Source organism: Coptis chinensis, chromosome 7 (assembly GCF_015680905.1).
Source record: "Coptis chinensis isolate HL-2020 chromosome 7, ASM1568090v1, whole genome shotgun sequence".
Lineage (NCBI taxonomy): Eukaryota > Viridiplantae > Streptophyta > Magnoliopsida > Ranunculales > Ranunculaceae > Coptis > Coptis chinensis.
Genome location: NC_141462.1, coordinates 94411031 through 94425055, shown reverse-complemented (window position 1 = coordinate 94425055; position 14025 = coordinate 94411031). Strand labels below are relative to the sequence as shown.

The following is a 14025-nucleotide window of genomic DNA, read 5'->3' as shown; positions in this document are numbered from 1 at the left end:
GACAAGGTGGAGGCAGTTGGGTCTATTCAAAATGGCATATCACTTTTGGGCTAGGTTCCCTCTAAAGGCTTACATTGTCGATGCCATTTTGAATGGACCCAGTCACCTCCACCTCCACCTTCAGGCAAGTGTCCCTTTAGGGTTGATGAGCCTTCGAGTTAGGGTAGGGATGTCCATCTTGCCCGAAACCCAAACAAAAACCCGCATCAAACTTTGCCCGAACCTGACAAAACCCGAACCCGAATCTATACCGAAATACATAGGGTAGGGTTTGGTCACACTCTCTAACCCAGATTGACCCGAGTCTGACCTAATAATTTAGCCCAAAACCAGTTAAAAGAGCTAAATAGCCCAAAACCAAACCCGGACTAAAACTGAACCCCAAATTTAGTTTCAATTGCCCACTACTAATCCCATAGAAAAGAATGAGTTAGAGAAATGTTTGGATTATGATCTTCATTCATGTTTACAGTAATGAGTTATTTAATGTATTGGATTATAGAAAGACTTATGTCGGGACTTCCAATTTTTTTGGCAATTGCACGTGATCTAATTAATGTGTGTTCATATGTCTATAGTTTCTTCTGAGGTCTATTTATTTTTAAAGCATGTGAAAGAATTATGTCCGAGTATATGTGATAATTACTTCTAAGTTCATTAGAAGTTTTAGTTTATTTGAATAATTGGTGGATATATTGCTGAAGAATGAGTAAAATGTAGATATATATTTCAATGAGGTAGTTTCTTATATATTGTCCTCTTTCTTCATTTATACCGGATTTTATCCTATTAGAAACCCGAACCCAAAATATAGGGTTAGAATAGAGTTTGGTCACACTTCTCAACAAAATACCTAACTCTTAACCCTACCCGCTGAGAACCGGTTTGGATTTGGGTCACCCGATACCTGTTCAAAACCTGAAAAGCCATATTCGGACCAGATCGGGTACCTGTTTGGACATCCTTAGGCTAGGGTCGTAACCAGTGTGGGTCTGCCCCCCTCTAAAAAAAAAAAAAAAAAAAGTCATGTTTTGTTTTCCTTTGGTCCCCATGGTATTTAACTTAATAAAAAACAATATCTCAATAATTTATGATAAATTTATTAGATTGGATTGTATAAAATATCTATATATATTTAGTAATATTTATAAGATGGGATGGATTATTCCTATCTCTTTATTTCTCTCTCTTATATGTTGAACTGGATTGCTTACCTCTCTCTCTCTCTCTCATATATGAAGGAAATGGCAAGCAAAGGAGCTGTGGTGGAGGCATCAACATCACCCAAAGTTGAGTGTTGCATGTGTGGTGACTATGGTCTACTTGAGCAGCTGTTTCAATGCAGAGTTTGCCTTTTGAGATCCCAGCACAGGTAATCAAAATACCAAACATAAAAATGAATGTATGTATTCATTACATATAGCATGGATTTTCTTTAATCTTAGCTTGTTTTCTATCTTATGCAGATATTGCAGTAGCATTTATCCGAAAACTGAATCTTATGACCAGGTTTGCAACTGGTGTTTGAGGAAACAAAGAGAGAATTCCGATGGTACTCGTAGTTCCTCTATTTCTTCTTCCTCTTCATCTAACAAAACAAATGATCGTAAAGTTGGTTTGAAGAATAGTAGCAGTACTGAAGGTAATGTCTATGTTGGTCCGAAGGTTCAAAGAAGCAAGTCTGAGCTGAAAAACAACTATCCAAGTAAGAAACCAAGATTAGCTGATAAAGCATTGGAGACTTCAAAGATCAACATTTCAGAGATCAAGAACAAAATTATTAAGAAACAAGTGTTTCCAGGTAAAGTTAGAAAGTACAAGCTCTTAGAGGATGTTTGAGGGTGATGTATCATATGTCACGTAAACATAGTTGTCAATTGTAAATTAATAAAGGTAGTTAAATATATTACTTGTCTTGAACGTCATTACAGACGAATGCTAATTGGGAATAGTTATTCTCCATTCATTTTGAAACTATATATGAAAGAGTAGCTGGAGATGGCTATACAAATTTAGTCTTTGGCCGTTTATTGCACTTTTGGTGTCTGTGGCCAAGTCAAGTCGTCCATCATTCTATCAACACTTGTATAAATGCTTTTCTTAAAATTAATATGACCCATCAGTTGCACATTAGGCTTGATCCGCTTAACCTGAACGCCATTACAGATGAATGCTAATAGAAGCAAACAATAATTCAGAGGCTGGATCATTCACACCTTGGAGCTGAGGTTCGAAAGGTGGTATTTCCACAGAACTGCACTCATTTAGCCCCCTGTGGTACCAGCCGATGCTTTAAATTAATAAGTTGCTTATAACATCTCTATTAGTTTTCTAACATATTTTCGTTTAATTAAGAACTTCCTGGTAAGTGTCACCTAACCTCTTAGGAATAAATAAATTGAAATATGTAACCATTTTTTACTTTTCAATGGAAAATAATAAAACCATTCAAACTTATAATCAAATGCTTCAAATGAACTTTAGGTTTTCTTGAGAATCCGGCCATACGTGTTTTTATTATTATTAACTATGTTGAATCGAATTGACGGTTTTATTAGGAAATCAATTTAAACCATGACGGGGTCTGAATTGTAAAGATAAGCATAAAATGAAAATCTTAGATTAATGAACAGAAAAGTTAATTTAAATAAGATAAAAAAAAAGGTATCCTATATAGTTTTTATGACTCTTCCATACAGGAAAAATGTCATTTGATAATGAGTTTGATAGTGGCAGTTTGTATTATTTAATTAGGTCCAATGTTTGATTAAAATGTGTTCTTAACCGTTAGTGTTTTTTTTGTTGTTAATTGAAATGTCATGAGAATGCAGAATGTATATGGTGTGAACTTCTAATAAGTCGTTTAGCTTTGTCTCATATTGTTGAAATTTATTTCGAACCTTAGAGTGGGGGAGATTTGTAGATTATTGTTTTAAGTGGACTTCCTGTTGCCGGTCAAATTGATTTTTGTTTAGCATGCGTACTTGGCTGCTACTCTCAAGTCTTAACCATATTATAAGTATAAATACATGTGTGAATGTGTCTTTTTGATGAAATAAAACGTATGTTCGGGTCCACTAATTCAATTACGAGAAAAATGAGCAACACGTACGTACCCCTTGATAGTGTTTGAATTATTGTTATGAAGTGCCCATATGACTCCATGAAAGACGTTATTTTTGTATCCCAAATTTTGTGAGTGATAGATAAGTTGTCTCCTAAGTCCTAACGTCCTAATCTTGGTTGATAATACTGTGACATTTTTTTCTGGTGAGCAAAAGGGGGTAAACTCCCTAGGAGTACAAGATTACATATTCGATGACAACTCAACTAATGACTATGCTGAAATAAACAAGAGTAGGGAGGGAATTGTCTACCTCTAAAAGCTAAACTATGGGCGACAAACTTCAGGGTCCTACTAACATGTAAAGTTCACTACACCATAACAACATTTTTGTGACATTGGGCTTTTCTAATTAGTGACAGCATATTGGCGTCACTAAATTGCTAAAGTCGTCAGGAATTATTAGATAATTGTATCAATTAAATTTTGAGGAATTATACTAAATAAAGTGACGGCAAATAGGCGTAAAGATTTCTAAGAATACAAAAATTACGACCGAAGGGACCGTGTTTTCTCTAGTATAAATAACAACTCGAACACTTCTCTCAAATTAATTCCCATCTCTCCCCCGAACTATCTCATCTTCCTCTCAATTTCCCACGACCAAATCGTGTCTACCTCCAGAAAAATACAAAAATCCTATAAAAGAAGGATGACAAAACTCTAAAATCAATTGAAGTGCGCCAATTACTTTTTTGAATTTTCAAAGTTTGGGCTGATATTGTTCGATAGAGTTTTATTGTTTCATTGATTGGTATCTGCAAAGTCGAAGATCTTTTATACTTCAAAGGTTAAATCTTTCTCGCCCTTTTCATTTTATTTTTTAAAGTCATCACTTTTACCAAGTTTTGAATGGTATAAAAGGAATTACAGATGGGGTGTTTCATTTGGTTAACTTAATTGATGTTTACATCAAATTTGAATTGTCCAAATTGATATTCTAGCACACCCTGAGTCTCGTCTTAGGAAGAGTGCATGAAATCAATTTTCCTTTTTCTGGAAGATAGATGAAATCAGTGAGAAGTCATTAAATTAAATGTGAGGCACTTCAAATAAAGTTCAAAGATTTCATTTTTGTTCTTTTTAAGTGGCTAGTGGATTTTGCAGGCTTTTAAGTTTGAAATTGGTTGCCCCTTTTTCGGTTAAGAAAGTCCAGTACACGAAGCTTGCCTTCATACTTATTTAATTTAGTCCCTCTTTGTTTGGTGTTGCACTGAATTAGCACATCCTTGTTTGCGTTAAGATCATTCCAATTATAAATAGGGATATCTTGTTTCATCAACTCTACTGTTAGTTTTTTGCTAGGTTCAACTCTATTGTTATTTTCAAAGAATGGTTGCTTGGAGTGCTGGTACAGATGTAGGCAGTGGAGGAGGTGGTGGTAGTGGTATTGTTATCTTCAATTCACAACAGCCATCACAACCAGTACTCGGCCAAAATCTGTTTTTAATAGAGAGGACCCCATCAGTCCAGTAACTCACCTCAATTTCATGCTTGGACAGACCTGTCAATCACCAATTCGAATAAAATGCAATCAGTTAAGCAGTCATTGATATCTGGAATTGGATTTGCTTATGGTGGATTCTCAGGGTTTCGCATTCAAGCAGGAATTAAAGGTGAAGAAGAGCATGATGCGGCTTCTAACAAGCTTCCATTTGTTTCTCGCCAATTAGAAACAAGAATGCTGAAATTAAACGGGTTATTTAGGCTTTAGTCCTACTTTTTATGGGGTATTTAGGCTTTAGTCCTAAAATTATCAATTATTAGGTTTTAGTCTTACTTCCATCTTCAATTTTCTTAAATGACCAAAATACCCTCAGAGAATGTTTATCACGTGACTTGAAATTGCATAAAAGTTTGACCAAAACCTAATTTACCCAATTACAGGAGGGGTAAATCCTAAAAATGAGATTCGACTACGCAACACAATATTGTGTTCATTGAGTCCTTTGAATTGGAGTGCTACATTCATAGGATAAAAATAAAAATAAAAATACAAATATTGACGAGTCGCGTATTTAATACAAATATATAGTGAAGAATTTACCGCTCGAATTGAGGTTCTTCTCTAAAGAGAGTGCCACATAGACAGAGAGACCTTCCAGCTCATAAAAGCCCAAGCCCATAAATGGTTTTAGTGAGCCCAGAATCTACTACACAAAGTTGGTTTTACAAGTATAGCCCCACTTTAAAAATGTTTATGATTAAAACTAAATGGACATTATTGTATTAAACTAGTGCTCCAATAGGGTTAAACAAAAAAAAAAAAAAAATTGAAATTTTTGCCCACTCATCTTCTCTCACGCACTCGTAATCTAAACGAAAAGGGGGGGGGGGAGTGAGAAGAATTTTCCCTCATTATCTCACCTAATTCATCAAAATGAAAACTATTAATGATTGAATGGCAGATGTAATTTATGTAGGAAACTTATTATAAAATAATATTTATTGTTAAGTAAACAAGAAAATCAAATTGATACAACAAATATGTCATGAACAAACCTTTAGTTTAACAAACTAACTTAATTTACTAATGATTAAATTCGATCCTAGTGATAATCACTATGCCCTTATTAAGACAAACTAGCATTTTGGGCACGCTCTATGAGCGTGAAATTGAGAACTGTCCAATGAACCAAACCATAAAAGCAAGCCCACCAAAAGCCCAGTCCATGTGGCAATGTTGATTTAAAAAAAATTGCAACTGAATCCTAATCAAAATAAGCCTAACCAAATTGCAACCGATGCGCCTGTTTTTTTTGCACTTATTTTATACTACCTATCGAAACCAAAATCAATTGGGTTAATAAAAAAACCCCGATTCCAAAATTCAAATTTGAATTGATCATAAATTTTTTAATTCCCAACCCGATTTGCGTTGCTCTAGATGTAAAGATGTCCTACTAACCCACTAATTTAAACTAAATGTGTTAAATTTGTCGGGATAAAAAAAAAAAAAAAAATAATTTTTGAATTTTAAAAGAGCGTGAAATTGAGAGTTGTCCAATTAACCAAGCCAGGAAAGCAAGCCGAACAAAAGCCCAATCCAGGTAGCAAGATTGATTTTAAAAAAATTGCAACCGAAACCTCCTCAAATTAAGCGCAACCAAATTGCAACCGAAGCCCAGTAGTAAAAAGCCCATCAAATTTCAGCCCAGCCGCAATTGTTGACCAAGCTAGTTAGAGAGTTGAATATTATATTTACACATTTAACCTTATCAAATATAATAAATTACAAATAAAAATCAGATGATAGCATTCTAAATAGAAATTATGAGTGAGGGCAAAATTGGAAAGCAAAAATCCGGTTGATGGAAATAACACTGTTGCTTGGGGAGTTTTCTTTATAGGTAAAAGATTTGCTCCCTCTCGGTGCTCAAGGTTGATGAACAATTGTCTCCCAAGACAGAACAGATTTCAATCCTATGAATGTAGCACTCCAATTCAAAGGACTCAATGAACGCAACATTGTGTTGCGTAGTCAAATCTCATTTTTAGGATTTACCCCTCCTGTAATTGGGTAAATTAGGTTTTGGTCCTACTTTTATGCAATTTCAAGTCACGTGATAAACATGCTCTAAGGGTATTTTGGTTATTTAAGAAAATCAAAGATGGAAGTAGGACTAAAACCTAATAATCGATAATTTTAGGACTAAAGCCTAAATACCCCATAAAAAGTAGGACTAAAGCCTAAATCTTGAAAATTCCCAAGTCTTGAAAATTCAATGCCCAAGTCTTGAAAATTCAAGTAAATATATTATTTACATAATGTATCTTATATGGCAGAATTCTGCCTTTTGCTGGAGTGTAATGAGGTAGAACAAATGCACTTCTGTTGGAACTTGAAATGAGGAGAAAGGGAATGCAAGGAGATTTCGGTTTCTAATTCACAGTGGTCTATCTATCGTGGGAAGAAAATTCTATTTGAAATCAGGTGTTTCTTTCCTATTTATATGGTCCTATAGTTTGAGAGGACTCTATGAGCTTTATTACTATTTCAAATTTTTATTGCATTGTTTGTTTAAGTACTGTTTTAATTTAGACCTTGTTATTTGCAATTGCATGGGGTATTTTGTTGTCATGATAACCTGTTCACACATTACACTTATGCTTTTGTTGAATTTTAACAGAAAAGGTGATCTTTACTACTGTCATATATATACTTAATTACAGCCATTTGCGAAGGTTAATTAAACTATTTTCCCGCTGAGATTTTTGTACTAATAATAAACTATTTTTCTTTATTTTTGTGACAAAAGCACAATCTTTTTCGGTCGATTTTACTGTGAAGTAACCAGGTTTGTCTCTCATAAAAACATGATTTTTCTTCCTTAAGAACTTTATTGTTGTGGTTTGCTAATTACAATCATTTATGAAGATGATACTTTATTGATAATTTTATATGATGTGTTTTTTATTTTAAATTTGCCCACAGTATGTAGTTATATGATATTTTACGACGATGTAGTCAAAATAATAGTTAATCTAGAATATTATATTATAATTCTACGTGAGGGGCATTTGGACATTGAAAATAGGAAACTTGCCGTGTCTCTTAAAATATCTTCCACCAAAAAGCTAAATAGGCATTAAGCTGTGGATGAAGAACTAAAGAATGTTGTCGTAGATTTTGCACTGGCAGGTATCATTAGCCTTTGGAATCTCTTTAAATTTGGCGGAGGGCCTAGTCATTCCTTTTTATTTTCATTTGTCTCGGCATTTAGCTGTAAGTATTGTTATGCTTGACAATGTAGTTAATGGTGTTTATCATGTCATGTCTTATGTACATGAACACCATTTTTTGTCGTTGTCGGATTGTAGTGCCTGTAGTTAGGTTTTAATTACATGATTGAATCCATTTATTATGTTGTGTGTGGCCTCCCCTAGGTTGTTTATTGATTCTTAAACAAGTGAAGATTCTGGAAGAGGTTTTGGGCCTTTGTACAGTAGTTATGTAATTAACAGTTTTATTCTTGCACACTTAATTTAGATACACAACCCTAGATGCGATGATGTGTAGCCTCGTACTATTTCTTATTTCAGTTCTATATCTATTCTTACTTCTTTCTAACTCTGAGTAACTAACCCCTTTGGAACTGTGAGATGTCCTTTGGATGTAGCATTTTAATTATTCTCTACTCGCATTTTGAGCTTCCTCTTTCACTATCATTGCAGCACTCCAAGACACTCAGAAGGCAGTGCTTTCCATATCAAAAACTCCGTCTGAAGCACATGTACTTATTGAGGTAATTTTTTATTTACTACAAAATATGAATTAAGAAAAGCACTTTAAGGGTAAACCGCCTGAAACTTGTTAAATTCTGAAATAATGTTATTTCAACAGTATGCAGTCAAACTACACCTGGGCTCTAGCTTACCCATTTTTACTCGTGCCCAGGGGAGCTTAGTATTGCCTAACTCTCTTGAGGCTCGGCGAGGGAATTCTAGTATGATCTAGACTCTGAATTTGTCACGTCGCTCCAATTGAGAAAGAAAGAACAAGGACTTGACGTTGGTCCCTTCACTGACATTAGGTTTGCTTCTTAATTCTAGGTGCTTTCTTCTTCGTTTTTTTTTTGTTTGTTTCTGCTACTGTAGCGACTAGTATATTACTTACCAGTTACCATTAGTCTGGCTAAGCCAATATACTTTGGCAGCAAGTTTGTTAATAACGTTTGTGAAGCCCACTCTTTTGTTAATAGAGTTTCTTAATAGAAGTTTGTTCAACAAAATGTTGCTAGAAATTTTTTGGTATCTCTTTTTTAAGTTTTTTTGGTTGTAAATATGGAGGCCCCGGTTCTTTATTGTTGTTTTGGGACTGGGAACCATTGTATTATTGCTTTAAGTCGAATAAGTATAATGCATGATTTTCTGTTCATCCTATCTACCTAACGTAATATGTTTGCTTCCTTATCAATGGGTTCTAGTTAAGGCGAAGTTCATGTTGGTAGTTGCAGATTTGGGACTATTGAAATACTGGTTTGAAGGATTGGAATTTATGGCTAACTACAATATTGCTAAAATCTCTATCGTATTATCAAATTGAGAAATTCCAACTTTGTAGGCTTATTATTTCGGTGTTAAGTTGAATGATATTGCTGCAATATTCTCATTTCTTGCTGATTTGTTATTGCCTTTGGTGTGAGGTTTTAATCATGGATTCTCAAGCGATGACGATTGGTTTTTATCCGCTGTTTTTTTTTTTGCTATTATGGTGAAACCATACTTCATGGCTTTGGTCCTGAAACAAGTGTCTGTTTTTATATAGAAAAATTGGGGGATCAAAGTGAGTTTTCAATGTTTTTGCGCATTTACTTTAACTTTCTCTTGTTTTCAGGTTCTTGAACCGAATTAGCATGTGATGCATTGTAAACTACAAATTGCAAAGAGCATAGATGAGGTTTGATTTTGTTCCTATCAAGTGCCGGTCATAACCCCCCCTTTTCTTCGTTACCTTGCAAAACTTGTGTCAGCTAATAGCTTAGGATTGTATACTTGTTGTTCCAAACCAATGTCTGTCATTTGGTAATGATATTTTTTGTGGTAGGTTATCCGATGCCATGATTTCTTCTTGAAAAGTGTCTGAAAGAATGTCCGCTTCTTTTGCCTGAAGTTCTCAAGGTCAGTCATGTGATATGTACCCTGCTGTGTATATAATCAAATTCGTCAGACAAATATATTCGAGTCCTTTGTGTATTTGTGCTTCTCGTAAGAAATGAACTAGTTCCCTCCCAACTGTTTCAGCTTTACACGTTTACCTGTAACTTTTTTAATATAAAATCCACCTAGTTATAACCGAAACCAAAGAAATTGATTTTTCGAAGGCTTGGTCTTGTCTGTGCTTGTTCTTTGGCTTATCGTTGGTGCACCTTTGTTGGTTTCGAGAGTCTAGCTAGGGTTGGATATGCACAAGATACATACTGAACATAAAAGCTAAGTTACATTGACGTGGATCCACATGTCTGTATCCAACGTGGCAAAATATCAAAAATTGAGGTATAACGCATACAACATGTGTCTAACACGGATACGTGGATCGATAAACACGGATTATTCTTATAAATATGGCGTGTCCACGTAACATATCATAAAGTTGTGAATTTCCTGGTCAAAAGTGTAGAAGTAGTTATTCTTTTTACTTAATTATCATATTGAGTGTATGTTTGAAATATTGTTGTATATATCTCTCGTTACATTTTAAGGTAGAAGTCTATCTAAACTCTTTTGTTAAATGAAACAGGTAATACTTGTGGCATTTGTTTGTTGCCGACCTTGAAGGATGGAGGTGGTCGATATTGCCATTTGATCACTTTCTAATAAGAAGACTTTCTTTCTAGCTAGTTGTAAACATAATGTAATGTACTTTTTTGCTTGGAAAATTGAAGTACTTGGTGTTTACATGTGATTTGTATTGTACTTTTCGCTTAGAAAATTGAAGTAGGGTGTTTACAAGTGACTTGATAATTTTGAGTGATGGAATGAATGTTTTATTCTTGAATGGGATTGATGGTGTGATTGTGTATTTTATGGAATAGATTGTTTTTTAAAAGAGTTGTATCTTGGCTAGTTTATATAGTAACCGGTGGTGGCTAGGGCTAGTTGTATCTTGAATAATAATAATAATAATAATTGGTTGCTATACATTCAGGTCACCTGAATGTATAACAACTTTTTTTTTTTTCTAAAATAAATTTTGTGATGCCAAAATGACGACTATTCGGCTACGCCAGAAGGGCCATTCATATTCACTGAAATGCCAGAAGGGCCAATCATATCACATACGCCCTTCATATGGGCCAATCACATGAGTTGTGGTAGCTAGGTTCCAGGATTTTCATTACGTAATTTATTTAGGTGTCATACATTTATATCTCAAAATAATTGATATTGGCTTTTTCTATGTCTTTAGAGATTTGATTCTCTAATTTGATGCAAAAGCGAACTCAAAGTTCCTTACTCACGATTTTCGTATCGTAAAGTGGAAGTAAGGATCGAACCAACCTAAAGGTTAGGACAACTACAACTTAGTTGCTACTCTTAGGGAACTAGTGAGTAAGTTTATATTAATACTAGGTTTATTTCCTAAACATTAAAGAAAAACATTAAGATTCGAAATATGAAACTAAGACAAAATACAATTTAACAAAGAAAAGGTGGAGAGCTAATCCTCCTCATGTGAAAATAACACTTAGTTGTTGATTTGAAAAGGTTCATTTGATTCTTCCTAGACTCATAGACAATCCCTAATGGAAAAAAACTTGATCCCTAATATGTATGGCTCATTTCTAAACTCATACATGTTAGCAATTGGAATCAAGTGATGACTTATCTCTAAGCTCATTACTTGATTCCTAACTAGACACTACACCAACTATCATTTTGGGATAGGATGTAGTGCTAGTTGTTCTTCCTAACAACCTACCAAGCCAACAACACTTATTTTCTCTCACATGAGTTGGATTAACTCCCCAAAAGGGAAGTTAGCTCATGATCCTTGGAATAAAGGATTACAAACTTGAAGAACAAAAGAGAGAGAGGAAGAGGAAGAAGAAAAACTAACTAAACTCACTTGCTTTTTATTTATTCTCTAGAAGAAAACCAAAGTTTTCCTCCATTAAAACTATTACAAGCTTTCTTACTAAAAACTAAAACTAAAAAATGGCTAAGGAACTAAAAGAATACAAGGTAAGGAAAAGAAGTCAAGGGAGTAAATGGAGTGTCCCCCCCTTTGTTTTGTTTTCTTCTCCATTTGAGAGACATCTCATTTCCTCCCATGTGAAACATCAAACTACATTTACTTCATTTTTATCCACCACATTAAAACAAAGTGACACCTTGCATTTTTTTCACTATTAACACCTAATCTAATTAATTACATGTAAGGTGTCAACTTTGCACCAATAATTTGTTATTTTTGTCTTGACATGCTCCATGATTGATAACTCATCCAATCTTCCGGGCCTGTATAGTGCAGTCCAGTGGCGGTCCGGTCTTTGGGCAATTTTACAACTTCCCGCCTATGCATAGAGTTCATCGCCCTGATTGTCTGAGCAGCTCACTTGTCGCATTCGGAGTCCTGGTTAAAGAGGTAGGAGCTTCGGAAGTTTGATGCTTCTGTGCGGATTTGGAAGATTTCATATATATGTCGTTCCTTGTGCTTTATCGCGGGTTTAAACCATATTTCCATGTCTACTGCGAATACCTGCAAAAGTATGAAAACATATTTATTTCATGATTATTAAACACATAGTTAACCAAATTTATATGTCTCAACAGGGTTTCATAATACACTTTTGGGTGCTTATCACACAACCCCCAAACAGCACTTTGCTTGTCCTCAAGCAAAGAAGAGACATTAAAACAGATAAGTGGCCAAAAATGTGTAGTCCTAACTAATTATCGTTTCGCAGAGTGCGATTGTATTGACCATATGCAACAAGGCCTTAAACCACTAGGAATTCCCTAGTGGACGAGTTATAGCCTTGTGAGAGTTTTTCAGAGAAGATACTCACAAACTTCATTTATACTACAACGACTTCGATGATGTAAACTTCGTTTCCTAAATTAATCTCAGATATCCATACATCTCCTTAGCAGGGAACGAGGATTGATTTCTTTGAAACTCAAGTTAATATGTATTCAATAATTAAAACATCTACATATGATTATGCATGCAGTGAACTTTTCATTGAAATGTACTAGCAGGGTTGTTTCTGAATCCTTTGGAGAGTGTACCTGAATGGGTTCTCACATGTATGTGTCGAAACACAATTTCACTCAAAAATTTTCCACTCAAGTTTTGTTAACTCCAGTGTGCAGTGGGCACACGTTTCCTCACATCTCAATGACACTCAGAGGAGCCGATGTCGATCAATCACGTCTACTACTTATTATCATACCACCCTACTCCTAATTGAGCTAGAGGTCTTTATTAGGTATTGTGGGGCTTAGGTGATAGTGTACAAGAAAATGGAAATGGATAATCAAAATTTACGAGTATGAGAGAATAGGGTCTTCATATATTTACACTAGAGAAATCCTTGTTTTCTTTCCTTCTTCTAACTGAGTTTTCCAACCTTGTTCTTAAGCCTCTAATGGTTTTTTTTTTTTTTTAAACTGGCTTAAGAACATGACTCTATTTTTCTTTCCTAAAGCAAGTAACTGACTTTTATTTGGGACAAGTCTTTCTCTTTATTCTTTCCACATTTCATCCTATTTCTCATACTCATCACTTAGGTAGATTCTTTTATTTGGTTTAATAGATGGGTAAGGAATTTTTTTGGTGAAAGTGAAAGGTTTGATGAAAGGTTCAGTGGAGTGACTAGCGGTAAAATTTGTAACAAGTAAGAATTTTTAGCTATGTCGATCCAAAGATGGCCTAAATTCTCGCCTAGGGTTCGGGTGGTGATCAAGTAAGTAGATGCGTGATTTTCCTAATCGGAAAACTACTCCCTCGTGTCATCACACACAAATCACTCATGTCAAGGTTTTTGGTTAGATTCTCACGGGGATTTATAGTTTAAGTAACTAACCGTTGGTTCGAAAGTTCCGCTATGTACAATCAATGATACTCGATACATGAATGTTCATGAAAAGATGTATAAACTATTGCATACATATTATCTTAAGTTTCTTAAAAATAAATCCTAATTAGGATACTAATGTGAGATTTCTAGACAATTTTCATCATTGAAAAGGAAACAAGACTTTGTCACTAAGTACAATTATTAACATGAAATAAAAACTATATACTGAGGTTACAATTTGCCTAATATTTGCTCACGGGGTTAAAGCACCCCCAATGAGAATGATGCTTAGTCCTCGAAGTATCAATAATTAAAAGAGAAAGTACGAGAACAAATTGAGCAAAATTAGGGCTAGATTCTCGGAACGTAAAGGTT

The 14025-nt window shown here is 34.7% G+C and overlaps 1 protein-coding gene and 2 long non-coding RNA genes across 5 annotated transcripts; all 3 read left to right on the top strand.

Annotated features, from left to right (window-relative positions):
* Positions 1-1166: 1166 nt before the first annotated feature.
* Positions 1167-2015, top strand: LOC147490151 (uncharacterized). Its single transcript, XM_086572847.1, has 2 exons — positions 1167-1372; positions 1467-2015. Exons 1-2 carry the CDS (start codon positions 1194-1196, stop codon positions 1837-1839), a joined length of 552 nt encoding a protein of 183 aa, XP_086428973.1. The 5' UTR covers positions 1167-1193; the 3' UTR covers positions 1840-2015.
* A 1617-nt stretch (positions 2016-3632) lies between these two features.
* LOC147490150 (uncharacterized) lies at positions 3633-4903 on the top strand. Of its 2 annotated transcripts, none has more exons than XR_015203193.1 (2): positions 3633-3914; positions 4430-4903. It is a non-coding gene; the product is annotated as an uncharacterized LOC147490150 (long non-coding RNA). The 2 variants fall into 2 exon arrangements; XR_015203194.1 differs by having other exon boundaries at positions 4419-4903.
* A 2007-nt stretch (positions 4904-6910) lies between these two features.
* On the top strand, positions 6911-10673 carry LOC147490149 (uncharacterized). Of its 2 annotated transcripts, XR_015201386.1 has the most exons (5): positions 6911-8370; positions 8469-8658; positions 9462-9524; positions 9672-9745; positions 10365-10673. It is a non-coding gene; the product is annotated as an uncharacterized LOC147490149 (long non-coding RNA). The 2 variants fall into 2 exon arrangements; XR_015201385.1 differs by lacking the exons at positions 9462-9524; positions 9672-9745.
* Positions 10674-14025: the final 3352 nt, after the last annotated feature.